A 21,362-nucleotide genomic window follows, 5' to 3' on the forward strand; every position below is an offset into this window, starting at 1 on the left:
CAACAGACACTTCAATGCGCTTAACAGACAGAAAAAACGAAAAGAAAACAAGAACCCCCCAGAAGGTAGCAAAGATGCACTTATTTATGTTTTTTTTAAGTGTTAAAAACATTCAACTTATTTTAATATCATTTTACATATTATATTAAGTTAAGAAATTAATTTTAATTATTTTCTTTTTTTTGCTTAGATTAGTCAGGAACATACACAAAAAATAATTATCTACTAAAGTGGGGATCTGATGTTTCAAATATTTCATTTAAAAGTAAAAAAAACTCTAAAATACCAACAACTTCTTTTTGGCTTGTTGTCACAGGATTTCATCTTTTTTCCCATTTTAGATGAATGCTCATACTTGTTTGGCACAAGTTTTTTATGCCGGATGCCCTTCCTTTAATTGCACGCTGGAGAACATTATTTCTTTCATTAAAAAACACATTTATAAACTCTAGCTTTGGAACCCTATTCTACTCTATTTCTGCATATAAAGTACAGATACACAAATTACAAAGATGTGGGGCAGCTCCTGTACTCACTTATGTAACCGCAGTGCTGATCCCTCTTTCTGGAGCTGCCCCCCCCAACACCCCACCAATACCCCTCACATGTAAAAACTCAACCTGGTCGTTTCATGTAAATAACACGACGGCAGACTCTCCTGCGTGCCACATTTGGTGAGAACACTCTGAGATCTTTGCAACAATTTTCACACTCCCCTGCCAGCAAAGTGTGCCACCATAGCAGCTGCAGCAGGAAGGCAACTTAGCCTCCAGCAAGACTAAAGCGAGCATCAGAGTAAAACAGTTGTTTACTTTGTTTGAACTGCTGTATCTCACCCCCCCGGGAGACCGGGTGCTTGAAGTTTGGAATCTTTCAATCTCAACTTGTGACAAAGACTTGGTTGAATAACAATCCACCCCCCCCCACCCCCCTCCCTCATGTTGTCTTCTTTTCTATTCTCCATCTATTTCTCTTCACCACCCGTCCCACCACTGTCACCGATCTTCCCCTTTGCACTCCTCCTGAATTATTCACAGGGGCCCATTTAAAGTTTCAGCATGCAGTAAATTGATGGTGATGCACAAACTACATTATGTTTTTACACTCCTTTTTTTTTTTTTAATAAACTAACAGCATTGCTCATCTCTCTTTAATTGCGCAGCAGTTGGGGACGCAGATGCACACAGATGTGAGTGCAGGCGTCTGGGATGAGAGGAAGGAAAGTGGGGATGAAAAGACAATGGAGGAGGGGATTGTGTTACTTCCTTAAAGTGAGGAGGCAGAGTGAGTGTCTGTGTGCTCGACTGGATCTTTAAAAGCGTCAATCTTTAAAAATGACACTTAAGTTTTGCGGAACTTATTTATTTACTTACTTATTTATTCACTTGATAGCTACAGAACAGCAGTTTTTTTAAAATCTTAAATTGGATAATAAAGTCATCAAAACCAACAAAGATCCTTTAAATCTACATTAATATTTCTTTATTAATGGCAATTTCCTCTTCCATTTCTGGATTTCAATGTGTTTTACATTGAAATCTGACAACTGTAACCGTGAAGGAGGAAAGAATTCAATGGAGGAGAACTGGTTTTAATATCTTTTTTGTTGTTGCTTTCTTTATGAGCATGTTGTGTCTTTTCTGGGACAAAAAAAAAGGTGCACATCAGTTGATTTGATCTGAAAAGAACTCTTGCAGACACCAATTAAAGAATAAAAAATAAATTGCAGATGTAACAGTCATTTTTCTTATCATCTTTGTGAACCTACACGCTACAGAAACAGAGCAACAACTTTTTTTTATGAAGTGTTTCTCTCCTTGTCCTTGTACCTGTTTAGTCTGACTTGTTAGAGAGACGGCAGTGAAAGAATAGTGGCTTTTGTCCCCTTTATTTCACCCTCATCGAGTCCCAGGCGTAAAATAAATAAGTAATACTTAATATCATTACATGTGATTGAAGGGGCTTCGAAGCGGAAGAGCGGAGAGTGTCGCCGGATCAAGTGAAGTGTTGAAAAGAGTGATTATTTTTGCTTCGCTGAGGTCTTATTTTTCAAAGTGCCTCTAAAAGCATGAGAGACTTGTGTCATTCTGCGCCGGGAGGATGGAGGAGCTGAAGGGTGATTTGATAAAAGATGAAAGAAAGGTAGCGACACTCATGCTCGCCCATTTTTTATTTTTTTTTCAGACCTTTGCTCAAAAAAAAAAAAAATCTTGATGCTTCTCGTGGCTCCGGTCATATCCTCTTGCGAGGTGGTGCGATATTTATGGCCGAGGGCCCACAGCCAAAGCTAATATTATGAGCTTCCGCAGTGCCATCCATATTGTTTTACCTCTCGTCGCCTGTGGTGAGGAATAAATAAAGTGCCTGCTCGCTATAGAGTGGCATTGGCAGTCTCGGCTTTCAAAAGCTCTCCTCTAGCAGGTTGGAGAGTAAGCTGCAGAAGGGGTGGAGGGGAGGGAATAAAGGGGGCTGTCACTTTAGGTTGGGTAATTTTTGACGTGCACGTCAAGGCCTTGACAAGGGGAATGTGGCCGGCTTGTACATTAGAGTCAGGCTCACAGGCAGTGCAGCACTGGGGACAGGTAGTAATGCAGTCCCAGAGAGTGCTGCTCATCTGCTCACACTATGTACTTGTCTGGTGCCACACAAGGATGCCCCCTTGTCGCCCCGGCTCCACTCCCCCATCCCTCAAAAACGACTTAAGTCAGTGAGGGAAGAATCCATTTACAATGTGTGCTTTATAACATCTCCTTGACAATGCAGTAGTGGATTAGAGACATTTGTGATGAATGTTTTATGTAGACACCCCCCCCCTCACACACACACGCACACACACACACACTTCCATCTTTATTTTCCATGTGCACAGGCTTTCTGGGTCCTGGCACACCACAAACACATGTGTCAAGATTGGGAGAGGAGATAGCAATTGGGTACTCAGGAAGAAAAAAATAAATAAAGGAAAGGAAAAGGAAGAGGGAGAGTGACACAGAATCGTCAGAGTGGGGGCATTAAAATTTATCTGGGAGTCACAATGGCTGCCATGATAGCACTGTGAAACTTTCCTTTGAAAATGAGCGTCACTTGTCCTTTCAGTCATCCTCTTGCCTCACAACCAAGACAAGCGCTCTCTGTCCTCATCAATTCTTCACCGCCATTTTCCACGTTCATTTCGCTCATTTGCATAACCGTTCCCATGCATCCCGTGCTCGTGTTTTCGGTTTCGAGCGGCATTTCCCCTTTTTTCCTCGACTTTGTGATTCCGCTTTAAAATTAATGCCGGCCTAAAGAAATATATAAATATATATTCTAAAGTTGACATGATGTTGTTCTACATTATTCTCTTTGAAAAGCGATTTTGTTCGTACTTAAAGTCACTCGGAGGCAGCAGTTGTGGAGGTGCAGGCTAACAAACACGCTTTTCCATCCTTTCTGTCTGTTCTGTGGTTTAAATGTGGATGGATTCATAGTGGATGTCACAACCATGGCCTGCTGAAGCAATGCCTTTAATTTTGGGATTGTTGTTTTTTTGCTCAGGCCTCCAGCCAGATCTCATCCGGAATCCGATCTTGTGGCTAAAAGATGGAATTTTGGGGTATTTGTGCACCATATATGAGCTTCTGACAAGAGTTGTTTTTTCCACACCTAAATTAATTTAAAGAAAAACCTGTGACCCTGAAAAAAAAAAAAAAAAAGGTTTTTCCATTTGGTTTTCCAAAGCAGATCCCAGCTCAACCCGTTACCCGCTCTGCGTCGATTGTCCGGTTTTCCACGTGCCGGCGGCGCAGATGTTTTTTTTTGTTTTTTTTTCGTTTTCCTCTTCCCACTTCAAAACTCACCTGTCTGCCCTCATTGTCCGTTTTGAAAAAAGCAGAGAGGCGGCAAGAGTCTGAGAACGAGTCGATGCAAATGCCACACGAACAAAATATTAAAAATTGATCACCTTTCCATTTGAATTCAAGGAAGCCATCATTCTCCATAAGCAGGCCTGTCTCTTTATATCAGAGGAACTGTCGCTTCTGTGATGCCTGTTTACAAAAGATGAGGTTGAAAATGAGACCTGCTCCCTGCGGACGAGCTCCTTGTATAAATATAAATAATGAATATTAGATTAATAATTTCTGCCCTTTAATAATGCACCAACAAACGCAATTCACTTACACTGAGGAAACTGGAGAATCCAACCAAAAACTAGATAATGCAGTGATTCCAAATAAAAAAAAAGGGGGGGGGGGGCGTATTGTTTCTAAGGAGGGCCAGGACAGGTTAGATGACCTGCTGCCCCCCCCTTCAACACAACTCCCCCACCCAACCGTCATGTCATGTCAAAACCAGGCCGGTGTGTGTGTGTGTGTGTGTGTGTGTGTGTGTGTGTGTGTGTGTGTGTGTGTGTGTGTGTGTGTGTGTGTGTGTGTGTGTGTGTGTGTGTAAAATTATTCTTCAATCATATCTCATTAAAATAGCCTCTTAAATAATGTCAAATAAAAATGTAATTACAAGCAAGGTAATCAGGGGAATATCAGTTAGGCTTCCCTCCCCCTAAGGGGGTGGTGAGGAGGTGGACTGGAGCAGCCTCTTCTGCTTTGCTGTATGGGAGTCTTCTGGGAATGGGGGGGGGGGTGGAGGGTGGAAATTTGATAAATGGTTCATTATGAAAACCCTTGTGCCAAAGCTAAAACTGTAATTAGCCTGAATTGGCTAATTGGATAGAAGTGGATGGTCTAATGACTTCCTGTCTCCTCGTTCAGCGATATGTGGAGAGTGTGACGGTGAAGTCATGTGATTAAAGTGGAACTGCTGAACTTCTCTATCGGCCAACCGGACGATTCTGTGTGTTTTTTGGGTACAACAGCGCTGATGAAACACTCAACGAACACAGCTCCATTTCTGGTTCCAGGCCTGCTGGTTCACACCCCAGGAAGACAGACGGCACAAAAAAAGGCCCTTCCTGGGGTCAGAAGCAGTCGATCGAATCAAGAACGTTCCGTCTTCCTCTGACCTCCTTGTGTTCCCTGACACACAAACACAAACTCACGAGGAGTACCGGAGCGGCTCAGCTCAAGGTGCTCAGACTCTCTGCTAATAACACCATCTGGAATTCACACCCTCCAAATAGGTTAATGTGTTTTTGCCCAGAGGGGCCTATCTACCTCGGCAACAGAACTCTCTCTGCACTTCCATTACGCAGGAACACCGCCACCTATTAGGGGCTTCGGCGTGAGGCGAGAATTCGAGAGGGAGTGTGTGCAAACTCTGCGATATGTGTGTGTGTGTGTGTGTGTGTTTGCTAGACGTGCCTTAAAGGTGCACCGAGGGCATCGCTGACCCAGAGCTGCCCGGCCGCGCCGTGATAACGGTTGTAGGAGACAATGTTACGGCCCCTGACAGCTTGTTAAAGACTCCACCGTGTCCTGTGGCGGCACCCTGCAACCACACCATGTAGAGAAAAGAAGTCAATTCCACACAAACAGGCGTTTAACATGTGAGGGAGTCAAGAAAACGACGGGAACAAGACGGAAGTTCGATTCTGGTGCGTTTGGTCCTTTTGTTTTTTATTTCTAACATTATATTTTGATTGAATTAATAAAGATATTTTGAAAACTTTTGTTGCAAATTAAGCAATTTTTAAAAAAATTTTAAATTACTTAGTATTTCAATAACTTGCCCATCACTTTCCAGGTAACATTAAAAAGGCTGAAGCTTCTTTGGCACATTTATTATGTTTTCTTCACAATAAAAAGCTTTTTGTCTCCTTGTTTTCTGTTGAAAGAGAGCGTTTTAAAATAACTTTAACAAGCTGTAAACACTGGAGTCACACTGACAGTAAATGTAAATCTACATGTGAAGCAGGAATCCTATGACAGCTCTAGAAAGTTAGACATTCATATTCTAGATTTAAGACTGCTTTTCTATTTATAGAAAAAGTATATTTTTTCAGAACAGTTATCAAGGATATTTGTTAAGTCTTGAATAACAGTGTATTAGTTTAACGTATAGTTGGATGTGTTTCAATCCAGCCTATTGCATTATTACCTAGAAATGTATTTCATAATAAGATAGTGGGTTTAAAACAAAAACATTTTATAACACCTTTGTTCTAATCCTCCATGTGTTACTACATTGGTGTTATTAAGAGAGCTTAGAGTAAAATGATCTGTCTGAATAGAGATGCTGATGCTGGAAGTGAACAGACAGATCCTCCGGGATCTGACGTCACATCCGGTTTTGAAATCACTTCAGAATGAACATTTCCAACTTCGAAATACGTTCACATCATTCTTGAATTTCACTTTTTGTAACATTCATCACTACAAAATAGTTTGTCTAGAATATAATCCCACCCTGTGAATCGTGCTGAAAGGTTAAATTCTACTTAGTTATAATATATTGTGGTCAAAAATGAATGAAGACTTTATTCTGTGGCCTCACATTGTCTCCAATAACCTCACAGGCCGGATTGATCCCGCCACACAGCGGGTTGTGAATGCTCAGTGTCAGCCTGACCCCTGGTGGACACCCAGCCCGCCCCACGCTGCACCCACTTCCACACGCGTCTCACACAATCAGCAAACATCTATAAAACTTGTATAAAATTTGTTATCATAAATAACTCATCTTTTGAGATATTTTGCATTCATTTCATTGATAAAAGCGTGTCCTAAATTGTTTTGCAGAAAAGTATTCAAACTAAAACGCTTTAGGCTGTTTGCTCCGGTCTTCATCTATGAATGTTTATTTATTTTGCAAGCAAGGACATTATTCATAATGTTTGTTGCCATATTTGATCGCAGGTCATGCAGAAATGTGCGTTAAATTGCTTTGGATCCTCGGAAGTGCGGTTCAGTGTGGCTGCTTTTGACAACAATAAATCAGACATTGAATATGTATTAAAAACTAAAGAGTCCTCAGAGATTAAATCTCTGTTCTGATGGATCCCACTGCTGACCGACCCGCTCTGCACAGTGTAAAATGGACATACCAGCTTGCAGACAGTTGAGCTAATTAAATGGGTAAAAGATATATACGGTCTTCTTAGAATATGCAAAATTAATACCAGAGCAAAGGACCTGCCTCCCTCAAAGACCTCATGGAGCCCCAGCTGTGTGGTGAGTTTTGATGGAGTGCAAATGAGGCTGGGTTTGTGTGCGAACATGTTCCTGTTGTGTTTTTTTTTATTTTATTTTCTTCAAAGTGCATTAAAAACTTTAATCCAAAATGACTGAGCTTGTGCATGGCTGTTATATTGTTTTCAAGTTTTGATGTCACCAGTGTGGTGATGTAATGATGTAATTCTATGGATAAGGGCTTAAACTAATAACCATCATCACAGTCCATCAATGTGATGATCATTGATTAGTATTCATCAATCAATCATTCGGGCTGTTGAATGTCAGAAAAAAATGGTGACGGCAAAGCTTTCAGATGTCTTTAAAAGTCTTGTTTTAAGCAATCAACAATCCAAAATAATGAAAATAAAAATGCTGATGAAAAAAATAAGATGATGACTCCTTTGTTAATAATAATAATAATAATAATAATAATAATAATAATAATAATAATAATAATAATAATAATAATAATAATAATAATAATAATAATAATAATAATAATAGTAATTAGCACTTGATTTTCAACAAAATGACAAATTTGTGAGTCGAAGGGCCAGCAACAGGATGACTCTCCACCGACTCACAGGGACTTTTCAATGCCTTAACCCTTATGTTCTGTCGTCCTGTATAGGACTGGATGAAGAGAGGCGATTGGAAGATTTTTTCCTCTTCAGTTTGCTTTCATCAAGATACAACTGATGCCAAAAGCCAGTTAGGAAAGACAGGTAAACATGTGATATGATGTTTATCTGCTGGGATCTACTACTGGACTGTATTCTGTTCATAAAAACTCATACAGGAAAGCAAAATTATCCCAATTTTTTTTTAAAAAACAGTCTTTTACTAAAATCAAACCATTTTGTTGAAATTGTCTCAAAGAAGAAGGCTGGCTTTGTTCGTATGTGTGAGAGAGAAACTTTATTTCACAGCAATCCTTTATTTTCTCTGTATTTCTGCGCATCCTTGAACCACAGTTGTAATTAACAGCGTTCGCCGTAGGGGGGCGCCCAAGCGAGAAGTCACAGTTACCGCTCCTGAAGGAGCCCCAGCCCCTGCCAAATTTCCTGGCCTTGACCATGCACTTGGGAAGCCATCATTTATTTTTGGAGCCCTGGGCTGCATGGCAGCTGTGAGACTGACGGAGGAAGAGGAGGGGGGAGGGCAGAGAGAGAGATGAGATGTAAGGAGATGGAGGGGAAGCAGGGCAACTTACGCCAGCGCCAGTGACACAAAAAGCATTGTCCTGATTTAATGGCTGTGAAGTCTTGCCTCCCTGTGGTCCAAGAAGCTGCTGATGCTTAATTAGGACGCACACACACAAACACACACACACACACACACACACACACGCACGCACATACACACGCACTCTTTAGCCCTGCCTTGCCAGGCGTTCTGCTTCCAGACCCTAGCAAGGATGATTCAGTTCAGCTCTTCCATCACAAGACATGAGTTATAAAGGTTTCTGTTGCGACGCAGCACAACTTCTTCAGTCCCAGCATGGAGGCTATAAAAATGTCACCAGGCTTTAGTGTGAAGAGTTAAATCTCTGATGAGTCATCAAGTGTAAAAATCAAACAGGCCTGTGGTCGATGATTCATCACCGTACGGGGAGTTGTAAGCCAGTCTGTGTAATGACAACGGGAGGAAAGGAAGCTAAAGGAGCGGCGAGGGAGAATTCATCCTCAGATATGCTTTTCATGTGGTCTAATATAACTCAGATGTCAGATGGAGATGGTTGACAGGTATGACTGGCCAAATTGTTTGGCTAGATTTATGCATTTTCTGATCTTTTTTTTTTTTTTTGAAGATAACTAAGGTAAAACTGTGACTTCATTTTCATTAGACAGCAGATTCTTATTCTTAAACAGACAAGCTCTACTATCTTATTCACTGCATGGAAGATCTTATTTAATGGCATATGTATGCAGTATTCTGTATATGAGATGGATTCATTATAGAATGTATTTGTACTCATTCATTTACTGTCTAATGTCTTAACACAAATTCTTTTTTCAAATCTTTTCTCATTTCTTTTCTTTTTTTGAAGTTGAACATTTAAGACTGAGTTTCTTTTATAACACGGAACACCCACTGCCCCGTGGTGACAATGGAAGCGTCTTTGCAGCCCACTGAGAGGTTGGTACTGCCAGCATTAATATGGATGTGCATCAGACAGGTGGTACTTCTCTTCATATGCTTCTGGTGCAGGACCCAAATGAGCTCATGTCCCATTTGTACAGGTTTCTATTTCTGAAAAAAAAAAGAAAAGAAAGCAATGCTGCTTCTTCTTTATGTTTAACATAAAGTCCAACTCAGTGAGAAACATCGGATGAATATTTCACCGTCTCTTTACACAGAGAAATAAAGATACAAGACAAAGTCATGTACAAGCACCACACAAATATATGCCAAAGTGTTTCTTCTATGAATTTACATCCAAATGTATTAAAATTCTTTCTCCATTATCTGGAAATGCATATTTCTTAATTATTCATTGCAAGGCATTGAAACACCCAGGTCTTTTAAATTTTTTATTTCTGCTCAGCTTCAAACAGTAGATCTTGTAGAAGGGGACCCAGTTTTTGGGGTGTGGGAATTGCTGCGGGGCGAAGCTGACAGGATTTTCGGTCTCGAGGCACCTCTCGCTTTTTCATTACAGCAAAGCAAAGGAACAAATCCAGGTCAATTAAAATAAGGAACAAGAGGGCTGAGTGGTTGGCAGCGAACGAAATCACTACCAACATCTGCCACAAGGGGGCGCAAGGGGCCTGAATGTCTTGAAGCTGCAGAAAACATCCAGTGCAGCAACAAGGAAACAAGTGACAACCGAGATAACATGCATGGTATTTAAAACACCACCTTTAGATTTTACTGAGGGTTACGCAAGCCTTTGTGATATCAACTGTAACAATAAGCAAAATAAACATGATGTCGAAATTCAAGTTGCAATGTGGATGCAGAGCTAAAAGCAGTCGTCCCTTCACTTTTGGCACTTCATAAAAGTCTGTTAGACGACTCCTCTCGCAGGTCTCGCCTTTATCTGTCCTCCCAATAAAAGCTACTCTTCCAGGCTTGTTGTCACCTTCATGTGTGTGTGTGTGTGCATGAGTGTGAGTGTGTGTGTAAAAGACAGAGAGAGCAAGAAAGAAAAAGAAAGAGAGAGAGAGAGGGAGGGGGGGGGGTGAAGAGCATCCCTTCCTCACTTTTCATGACTGTCATTAAAAACTCTCAAAGTGACACGCCCACGTAAAAAGCATCAATGGCTATAACCTGGGCAGTGTCACATTGGATTTAATGGCCCCTTGTTCCTGCACCGCGCTGGACGGGAAATCATATCTTGATGTGAAAGGTGCTCTCCCTCGTCTGCCTCATAATATGTGACGCAGATGTTCCCGTGCATTCTGCCTTTGTATCTGTCTCATAGACACACACACACACACACACACACACACACACACACACACACACACACACACACACACACACACACACACACACACACACACACAGGCAGAAGAGGGACCAAGAAAAGGCCCGAGACTAAAAGGCTGTAATTGTGTTTATGACAGTGTCCTGACTCTGACACTGGCCCTTGTCCAGTATCCAAGTGTGTGAGATTGTGCAAGTGTATTTGTGTGTGTGTGTGTGTGTGCGTGGGCGCGTGCGTGTGTGTGCAGTTGATTCTGTGTGACTGCAGCCTTCTTATGACCTCCCTGATGGCCGGAGATGGGTTTAAGTCATAATTCTTCCGTCTGGCTTTACCCTTGAGCAATATCACAGGCACTCTGGGTGCAGCGAGTCAAACCACTGAGCTTCTCTCCTTCGCTGTGGATGCACTAAGTGAATCACAACACACCAGCCAAAGGTATTTCAGTTGGAAAAGCACAGCCAAACATCCCAGGATCTGTCTGATTTTTTACTCTTGTTCATTCTGACAGGGAGGAAAAAACAAAGGGCGACAATTGAGTTAAATGCAACAAAAATATGAGTTAAACTTTAAAAAAAAAAAGAAAGATGTTTCTTCATTTATTGGGAACATTGGGTACACTGGGAACAATAGCATCATGCTGCCCAGTGACCTTTCAGGATGTTTACAGCAGACACTAGAGGTAATGCTTTCTCCCTTTATTTTCTCTTCCTAATAAGGCTGAGGCATCTCTTTATTGATGCTGTAACGTTCCAAGACTTCAGTGACTCACATGCAGGATTGAAAATGTTGTCTTAACCAGTAGAGAATACGACCAAAATAACAAAAGTACAATCAAGTTCTATTAAAGTTTATTAAGCCAATGGTTTTCACAGAGGCTTTGCCACAGACTGTAAATTTTAAACCTCCAGCAAACTACAAATTGCAGACAGATTTATCTGGCAGCTGTGGGATTAATCAGCAATGTGTGAATTTGTTTAGTAAAGGCTTGATTTACTGGAGGTTTTGTTTACATGTAAAAAAATACAACACTCCAGGTTGAAACTGATAGAGTTGATTTATACACAGCAAAATCAGCTTGCATTTAAAGAAGCATCTCTGATCACCTTAAAAATAAAAGTCTAATACACTCCTTTAGGATGTGCTTTGGTTTTAAATAACTGAATAGTTTCCTTTGGATAAAAATTCAAAAATTACATATTCACTTTGTAAACTTTCGTGGCTGGCCCCACCAACAACATTCCTATTTTTAATCTCTGAAATAAATAATAAGCAATAAGAAGCAGCATCTTCACTGTTTTAAAACTCAGAATACAACCAAACGCACAAAGAACGACACGTAAACTTTGTTGGGCTTCAGTATGGAAGGGCAAAGGTTCATGTCTCGACTCCTGTCTGCCGTGCAAACATTTCCACTTCCTCAACATTTCATCCAGTGACACATGAGCCGCCCGTGGCCATTAATCTGAGGAGAAACAACAACAAAAGACTCTTGCAATACCATTATTACCATTATGGATGCTTGCCAACAACACTCCAGATTAACTTGCATGCCCAGCCATATTGGCAATTGGAACACCAGTGTAATGGAGGCTAATTGCCTGAGTGCAGGGTTAGTTTGTATTTCATGCAAATCTCATGTGCATAGCGGTGACACTTGGCTGACAAACAATGGCCATTCTGAGGCAAAAAGGCAAATGAAAATGGCTCAGACAAGGCTGTTTATTTCTTTTTGCTAATTATTGCTCACAAGGACTGATGACCTCATTCTTAAATACATATACAGTACTGTTCCATGAAGGCAGCTTTTCAATGAGTATGTATAACCTTCAGTTCAATGCTCCTACATGAATTATTATACGTTAACATGGGCTTTTAAATTATTTTTAAGCCATGTTTTGTTTGTTTCTGTTTTTTTTTTGTCGTTCTAGCAAAAAAAAAAATCAGTACAGACTTTTATTTAGCATGTTCACATAACCTAAAGTCTCAAACTTCTCCACCTCTTAGTGCAACAGGAGCGTCTAAGACATGATCTGAAAAAGAAGAAATGAAATGCTCCTGTCCTCAGAGACGCCACACGTTACCCTGAGCCTGCAGCGTCACGAGGAGAGGTCTGGAAACGTTACGACGCATCACTAACACACCATTAACAAAAAAAACATTCGCGTATCCATCCAACTGGATGAGCTCATAATGCAACACAGTCGTCATTCCAAACAGACTGAGTCATCACGGGAGAACACCCCCCACCCCACCGCCCCTTTGGAGGTCAGGGTTCAAGGACTCACGTGGACGGCGTTACCACATCGCTCTTGTTCCTGCTGTTTTCCTGTTTCACTGTTACACATGATTACTCGGTGAATACTCCGGTGCTGCTCCCTGACCTCCTGAAGGGGAGCGTTATGCTCCCCTAACCTTACCATCTGCATCACGCTGCCATTTGTTGCCAATATAAATCACACAAGCCCCCCTGTCTATGCTGGGAATAGCCCTCTTCCAGATAAGAAGGTCAAGTGTCACATTTTTGGCCAAGGTTGACAGTCCTCCGAGCTAAATAAAGATCCTAGAGGTTGCAGAGCAGCAGAGGCCCTCGCACTCAATTAGGATTAAAAAAAAAAAAAAAGGAAAAAACATCAAAGTTGGACATGGATTTGGGTTACTGAAAGACAAGGAAGTAGAGCAGGGAATCTTATAGATGTCCACCCCAGTGGTGCATGTGAGCACACACTTCATTCTGACTTGATTCTGATATAAAAAGGACAAATATCTAAATTATGAATAAGACGTGGATGTTTTCACGATGTGCCATCGTTACAATAATTCCAAAGTGTGTGTTTATTCTGTGCTGACCCACCAGGGACCTCTGACCCGGTCGACCGAATGTGTGAAAAGAGAATGGGACTTTGAGGTCACTATGATTATTTACATACAACACAACAGAGGTTAAAGCCGGTCAAGTTCACACATACCAAAACATAATTTATTTGCAAAGGAAAATAGTTTGTCTCCCCGTGCGAGCAGGCAAATACAGTGACGTCATTAACTTCATCTGCCATGGTAACCTGAGTCAGAGATGAGTAACCCAAATGCTAAATTATGAAGCTGTGATGGTTTTGTTCCTCGTATGGTGTTCTGATACCTCCACAGAACCCCCCACTTCATTGTGTCCATGGGCACATTAGATGTTTATTACGTGGTGATTCACCTTGGCGTTGCTGAATATGTGCACAGATACAAATAAAACAGATCGAGACAAATGACGTGAATGTCTCAGCTGCATCGCAAACACACTTCATTAAAGAGATGTTCAGGCAATCCTGGTCATCCTTTGTTCCCTTGTGGAAAGGCTAAAGAGTCATGCTGCAGTGATCAGAGTGGAAGTCTCACTCCTCTTTCCCTCCCTCCCTCCACTCTGCTGTAGTTCCACAGCTCTGCCAGCTGGTGGTGCTGGAAGACTTGAGTCTTTCCTGCTCTTTTTTTTTTTTTCCCTTCCTGTGTAACAAGGCTGTCACCTCTTCTATCCTCCTTTGTCCTCTCCCCTCCATCTCTCACATCCATACGTCAACACTGAGCCACTGCAGCATCCTCTGGTAGGCCCTGAGTCCGTCTGCTTTGACGTGGGGGGCTGAGGGGTGAACAAACTACACCAGAGATGAAAATCCATTTTTGAAATTATACACTGTTTGGTTGGGGGTTTTTTTAATATCCATCAACAACCTGTACGTTTCTGAGGCTGGAATCAACTTGGAAAAAACTGTGGCTTCATCAGTGCAGTGTTTCTTTAAAGAAGCGCTCGGTTCAATAGCATGTCTGCCTCTAGGTCATTTGTATGAATGGTATTAATTAGGTTTCCTGTGAGGCCACACAGCCAGCAGCTCGGTTATGATTCCAGTAGGTAAATATTTGCCTGTGCTAGCCCTCACTCGGTGCCATAATGATTCTTTGTGTGTTGCACTGTGTACAATGCCTTTCTGTGTACACATCACTCAGTGCCTATGCCCGCCCGCCTGCCTGCCTGTGAGTGCGTGCATGTCAGTGTGCATGTGTGTGTGTCTGAGTTGCAGCTGAATCTCTGCCCCCCCCCATCCTCAACCCACCCTCCACCCCAACATTCCCTCTCCACAGCTGCAGCTCGGCCGAGTTTGATCAATAACGCGTCCTTCATTCTCAAGTCGGGCCTGACCTTGGCAGCCTTTTGTCTCCTTCCAGGGGCCAGAGTGCGCATGTACAGGTTGGAAAACAAGGCTCTCAAAAAAAATCCACCCTTGGAAGAAAAATAATTCCCCTCACTGCTTCCACACCACAGCATTCTCATTAAGAACCTAATGAATCACATATTTATAGCGTTTTTATCTTAGCGTAATGAGGTGATGCCACTTTTGAACTCATTTGCTAATTTACCACAGGCCACACTGAAATGGAATAAACTTACAATTCCTTGCATATGCTGCCGAATTCATTTTCACAGGGACACCATCAATCCAGGACGGCGGACTCCGACCCCCAAAAAAGCCCAACAGGCGAAACAAAGAGCATCTATGTGCAGATGTACAGATGACAAAAGAAAAGCTGTGTCCCAAGATGTTTAAAAGCACTAAAACATGGAAGTGTTTCTACAGAGGGCAGTGGAGGTTGATCTGACAGATCCAGTTACATGTTAATGCAGCTTAATGTAGCCTGCAGGTGGCTTCATTTATAGACCAGTCACCGTAGTCACTCTGTGTGTCGTTCAGTAATGGATATTTAAATGGACAGTAAGTGAATAACTTTGCTGCACTGTCAGGTACGTATTCAATTGTTCTATCATTTGAATTAATACAAGAAGTTGCTCTTGTATGCATGGCCACACCATCATGCTTCATGGGGTCTATAGTTGACTGTGGCTGGTAGAGAAACTGGGATGCTGTGGAGGAACACTTTCAGCAGCATCATTCGTGATCCATTTGAAAACAAGACAGGCTTAAAATAAAAGCTAAATGTGATTTTTTTTAAAAGGTTGGGCTTTCATTACAAATGTGTTTCTTAATGTCAAACCTAACGAGTTTAATTATGAATTATTCAAACAGTTGTTCATCAAATTACTTCTGAAGTAAATGCAGGATGATGAGTACATTTGTACACAGGCCATTCATTAATTGGTTTCTTCGGGCACGTCGAATCAAGATCAATTACGACACCGGCGCATTAGTAGTGAAGAATTAAAAAGTTATAATCCTTTTCAAGTCTTGTGGTGAAACAGTAGCAGATACGCCAGCTCCAGGGGGAGAATCAGAGAATGCCTGTCTTCATCCCACTTCCAGAGGAGATTTATGATATTTTCAAGAGTTAAATCACAAGATACTGTATTATAAAAAACTACAGCTCCTAACAAAAAATGAGTCTTCTTCAAGATCTGACCTGATTTAACTCTAGTCCCTACATTTAGTTTCTACTATTACCTCTTTGATGACGGACACAAGTTAACTATAAATCAAACCTCAGCATTTATTGACAAGTTTCACATTTACAAAAATAAAGACCGCTCAGACTTTACAGGAGCAAACTAGCACAAAAAAAACATAGGGTAAATGTCCACTGACACATCAAACACTGGAACATAAAAATGAAACAACAGAATGATAACTACACTTTCCTCTTCTGGGTGCTGATGTACAGGACTGTGGAGAGAGAGAGAAGAAAATAAAGTAAATAAAAGCTCTGCAGGAAAATAGTCTGAAGTTTTATTGAACACAAAGACATCCTTGAGACCAATCTGGAATGTCTTCACATACAATTTGTTCTGCTCTCATCTGACCCAGAGATTAGTCATCAAGCAGCGAAGAACTGTGGGGTCAGGTAATTGGTGAAAGGACAATGTTGAAAAGTTTCTGATTACCAATTACTATGGAGTGTTGCCCCAAATTTGCAAAATATTCTGGTAGCCCCACTATTTGGGTAAATACAGTTCATTCAAGGGATTAAATGTAAAATTATTTGGAAAGGGTCATTAAGGGCAGACGTGAAAGGCTGCAGAAATTCAGGAAAAAGAATCATTACTTTTAAAGTTTATTTATTGTAAACTAAAACAGTCCCACTTGATTTCCAATCACAGAACTCCTTGTGTGAGAATGAGTCAATTTGAAGGAAATTCTACAGTAAATACAGCCGATGTGAGGGCAAAGGAGGTGAGTTAGAACACAGATATACCAATTTAAGATAGATATTTCCAAATGACAACATCCTGGGATAGCTTTACTATTAATGGTCTTAAAATTGAGCGATTTGAATTTCATATTTGGGGCTGTATGTCATAAATTGTTTAAAATGGGTGCATATAATTTGACACAACCCAAAACAATCAGGTAACATTCAACTGTTTACTGCGAACTTAAAAGATATTTTCCTGTCTCTACAAGAATATTTCACATAACTTCTTGCCTCCTCTTCCTTTATGGACAACAGCTTCATCCTGTTGAGCTCAAACTTGAATCAGAAATAACTTTAAACAGGCTCCAATACAAGAAACACATTTAACAACCTAAACTTGTATATCCCCTTATCCTGAGGTACCAAAATGTCTACATACTATAAATATATGAAGGAATCTCACCATTGTTTCCCCTGAGAAAAGCATCTCCATACTTATTCTTGAGTTGCCCATTGACGTACTCTTCTGTCTGCTCTATAGCGATGTTCATGTAACCATCCAGACAGGCCAACACACCTACAGACACAACATATATATTAGTTACGGTCGATTACAATGTTTCCAGATGAATTAACATGTTGGCTCCCTCACCTCTGTAATCGACACCAGAGTTCAGTTTGACGACCACAGGTCTCCCGATTATCTGCTTCAGGAAGTCACTCGGGGTTTGCTTTCTTAGACTCATCTCGACTGGAAAATGAAAAATGAAAAATACATAAATAAATACATAAAAAAGTCGAGTTACATTTACACTACGCCGCTAATAGCTTGTTTGATACCTAGCATTCCGTGCACAAGTAGCCTTATAGCAAGCTAGTTGTGTAGCTAAGCTAACTCGCTAAATTTCCTCTCCAATGAAAATAGTAGACGGTTCCGCGGGTCGTTGTGATTGCGAATGCTTTGCTTGCGTTTATCGCAATCGAAAAACGGTGCACGACATATAGAAGGTTCATTTAGGTATTTGTTATCGGTAGCTAAATGTTCGATAGCGTTCCACTTACCCGAGAACGTTGTCCAGACGATTGTATTCAGCGGAAGTGGGTTAACCAATCACTGCTTTGTGCCTTACGGGGTCCCGGTGAGGACAAAAGGCGTATGAGCGCAAAAAAGAAGAATCTATTCACATTTCTTCCAGACAACCAGCAGCCAAACCAGTTTGACCGTATGATGTGTACACTGGGCTTAAGACAATCTGGAATCAATGCAGCACCTTATTATTGGGTTTATGTACACTACAGATGTGTATACAGCACACAAGCAGGTAGAATATATTGTGATTTAAATTCGATATCAGAACATAAGTTCTTCCATTCATGCAACTTAGCGGCAGAAATTGTATTTATCATATACTAGTACATGGAACAATCTGCCTAACTGGTTTTCTGCATCTGAATCATCCCCAAGGAAAAGTGGGAGCAAATTAGGGTCCAGTATCTTGCTCAAGAATAATTGGGTATATTGGGGGGGGTGTGAATCAAAGCACCACTTTCTAATATGTGGGCACTTATTCTTACCCGAAGCCACATCTGCCCAGAAAGGGAAGATTGCTGTCAGCAGGATTCCAACCTGCAGAGGAAGACCCCAATGGATTTTGAGTCCATCAACTTAACTACTCTACTATGACAACATTTCTTGTTTACTCTCTAAATAATTCATACTCCTATTCAAACGTATGAACAGTTTCACTGAAATCACTAATTCAGCAGTATTTAATATATTTGGACCTGGAGGGAAGAATTGTAGCACAAATATTTGATTAATTCTAGACAAATTATCTTATTGAATGGAATCAAGGTCATTTTTTTTGCAAGCTAGTACAGCATTGCACTATTAAGTATAATAATCTGTTAGCTAAGGAAAAGAGAAAAAGGCATTCCCATCATTAATTATTTATTTTGAGTGGTGGTATTGAAAATGTCTTGTTATTTGTTTAATTAATGATGTAATTATCTCACGTCATTGTTTGCATGTTTCTCATTTCATTAACATTACTCATTACATTAATGGTTTAATAACTTAGAATGTAATTAATTGTATGTACTGTATGTCGTATTTTTTTAAAAAGCATCACAGGTTTACTGTGGTTGCTGCTTTTGTGACTGTAATTTAAATGAAGCATCAGAGGTCTCAGATCTTTTCATAATGTTATTCTGCTACGGCCAGGCTATGCTGTGAAGGATAAGAGAATGTCTACCGTCTGATAAAACTCTGGTTGCTGGGTGCATGACCCACACACTGCACAGCTTGGGAGGTACATGAAAAATGGTGTAGGGAGGAAATAGGGATAAAACAGCTAGGTGAAAGATAGAAGAGGATAGAGGGAGGGAGGATGTGCCAGTACGTGTTAACAGAGACAGAGAGGTTGAGAGAAAGAGAGCAAGAGAGAGAGGGATTGTGAGAGGTGGAATCATAAAGTACTTCTTGTGTGTCTAGACAGGTTGCTTGTTAGCAGGGCATGGCTAGCCCTGTGGAGGCTAGAGGTTAATTTGGTATCTGCTGCTGTGTTAAACTAAGGTCAGTACTACAAGTCCTTAAGTCATAAACAAGAGTAGTTAAGAGCCGTGTATACACCTAGGCACCGGTTAATGAATATTCAGTGCTTCCCCCCCCCCCTTCTCCCCTGCGCCTTTCTATTTTGCTTGCTTTGAAAGAAATTTTGGAAATGACAAAAACAAAAGCACAATTTATTTCTATTGCCTTCAAAAATGACCTCAGTACACTTAAATTCACTCGTCCTTTGTTATCATAATGCACAGCCCAAGACGTTTTTTTGTTCTTGTTGTTTTTTTCAATATGGCATGCTCATCATGCAGCTCCATATCCTTAAAGCACCAAAAGTAACTACAGATAACGTGTTTCTGATGAAACAAAAAAAAAAAGAAAGGTGATATTTTTAAGTTTCTCGCTAAAAGCAGACGTTTAACCAAGTCTCTCTATGTCGTCACTGGTATTTTGATGTTTTTTCATAAAGCTTGAAACTGGGCACCCAGTGAGATTCATGAGTAAACTGTAGTAGCCTCAGGCTCTGGGATGGATGAGGATTGCTAATTTAGTTAGTTGAAATATAGAGCTGGTCAGACACAGATACTATGATCAAAAACCATCATCACCATATTACCCACACATTATAAACCTAATCATTTATTTTGACATAAAATTCTATAGGTAGCAAAACGCAAGTTTTATAAAAATTTGCTGTAATGACCATTAAACACATGCCAGTGGTGTAGTTCATTCTAATCATTGGCTCTAATTGTTGTCCATTACAGAAAGTTATTGCGAATGCTAAAGCTGATATTCTTGTAAACCAAATTATTTTGACTGTATTCCTATTAAAATATTTGCTAAATGTTTGTTAAATTAAATCATGTTACTTTGTACTTCAGTTGTTTTCAAAGTAAATCATTATTTAAAGCTACTATTCTCACTTTTTGTTAATGAGAGTTTTAAATGTGTTTAATATGAAAGGTGTCACTATTAGTGCCTCAACGGTTCTCCTCAGCTTTAGCGAGTATTTCAGCATCTTTCTGCTTATTAATTTGTGTTTGTAGCTCACAACTTGTCTGAGTTTGCTCTCACTGCTCTCATTAGTGTTACTTCTTCCTGCAGTAGGAAGCTGTTTTCAGCAAAAAATCAAATTGTATTTGAAAAAAATCTGTGAAAACCACCTGCCCAGCACCAAACACACACACTACCAAAGTTTGCAAACTGGTGAGCTGAGCTGATGTCTGTAACTTTTGGTAAAGGTGTGAATAAACAACTGTTTGCTAATAAATTATACTTAATCAACTTTGTGAAAAGGTGTTATTCATGGATGCCCCAAAGTGGCCAAAATTAATTTTTATGAGATTTAATGACTTTAAACGGGTTGAAAATGGTGCTTTCTAGTGGTTCCTATAATATCTAGCGGCATTATCAGTGAAAACATTATGTATCATTTAACCAGTCATCCTACATGATACCTGGTCACTCTTTAATTACAATCAATCAGGTATTTCCTGGTTCCTATCATCAGTCTGGTCTACTACTGTTCTGTTCTGTGACTAAACTGTGAGTGACTCTTTTTTTTTTTAATGCTTTGACCATCTAGTGTAATAGCGATCTACCAGAAAGCAAACCAGCAGTACTGTCAATTTAGAGACAAATCCTGTCTCCATCTCCAGACCCCTTAACCTCGCAGGGCGGGCAAGTGAAATAGAAAGATTATGCTCATGGGAGACGCTATTGTTGGTGGGAAATAGGAGACTGGACCAAAGGAGGCAGGGGCTCAAGGTGAGTGGGAATAAGAAGGGGGTGCATCCCATCTAGTATACCAAAGCAATATGCGGGAACTGGCGGAGGTGGGGGGTTAGCTGCGCAGGTTGAGGATGAAGTCTAGACTGCAATGACCCTTCTGAAGCCAGGTTTTGTCTCCAGGTCAACCTTGATATGGAGAAGATAATGGAAAAGCTTGGGGGAGTTTAAAAAAAAAAAAAAAGCAGATTGGTAGACAGAGTGCCCTCGTTCTTGCTTCTGGTAATCCCCAACTGTATGGAGGTAATAGCTTGGAAGTGATGGGGAATCTTTCTTCCATCAAAAAGAGACCTGGAAACCTCGGCTGCATGATGTGATGCTTGGATCTGTTGCCTTTAGTGCC

The 21,362-nt window shown here is 40.6% G+C and overlaps 1 protein-coding gene across 1 annotated transcript; it reads right to left on the minus strand.

The window, feature by feature from the left end:
- Positions 1 to 15,998: 15,998 nt before the first annotated feature.
- Positions 15,999 to 17,768, minus strand: lsm6 (LSM6 homolog, U6 small nuclear RNA and mRNA degradation associated). The gene is made up of 4 exons (XM_068322207.1): positions 17,728 to 17,768; positions 17,318 to 17,416; positions 17,129 to 17,242; positions 15,999 to 16,196 (listed from the first exon to the last, which is right to left on the minus strand). The coding sequence occupies exons 2-4, from the start codon at positions 17,409 to 17,411 to the stop codon at positions 16,162 to 16,164; spliced, it is 243 nt and encodes an 80-aa protein (XP_068178308.1). The 5' UTR covers positions 17,412 to 17,416; positions 17,728 to 17,768; the 3' UTR covers positions 15,999 to 16,161.
- Between the last annotated feature and the right edge of the window lie 3,594 nt (positions 17,769 to 21,362).

This window comes from Antennarius striatus, chromosome 8, assembly GCF_040054535.1.
Source record: "Antennarius striatus isolate MH-2024 chromosome 8, ASM4005453v1, whole genome shotgun sequence".
Lineage (NCBI taxonomy): Eukaryota > Metazoa > Chordata > Actinopteri > Lophiiformes > Antennariidae > Antennarius > Antennarius striatus.

Bases quoted from the DNA above. Each gene is read 5' to 3' on its own strand.
- lsm6 (XM_068322207.1), bottom strand. From the start codon at position 17,411: ATGAGTCTAAGAAAGCAAACCCCGAGTGACTTCCTGAAGCAGATAATC. The intron at 17,243-17,317 runs GTGAGGGAGCCA...TTGTGTCTGTAG, and splicing joins CTCTGGTGTCGATTACAGAG to GTGTGTTGGCCTGTCTGGAT. The intron at 16,197-17,128 runs GTGAGATTCCTT...CTCTCTCCACAG, and splicing joins TTTTCTCAGGGGAAACAATG to TCCTGTACATCAGCACCCAG.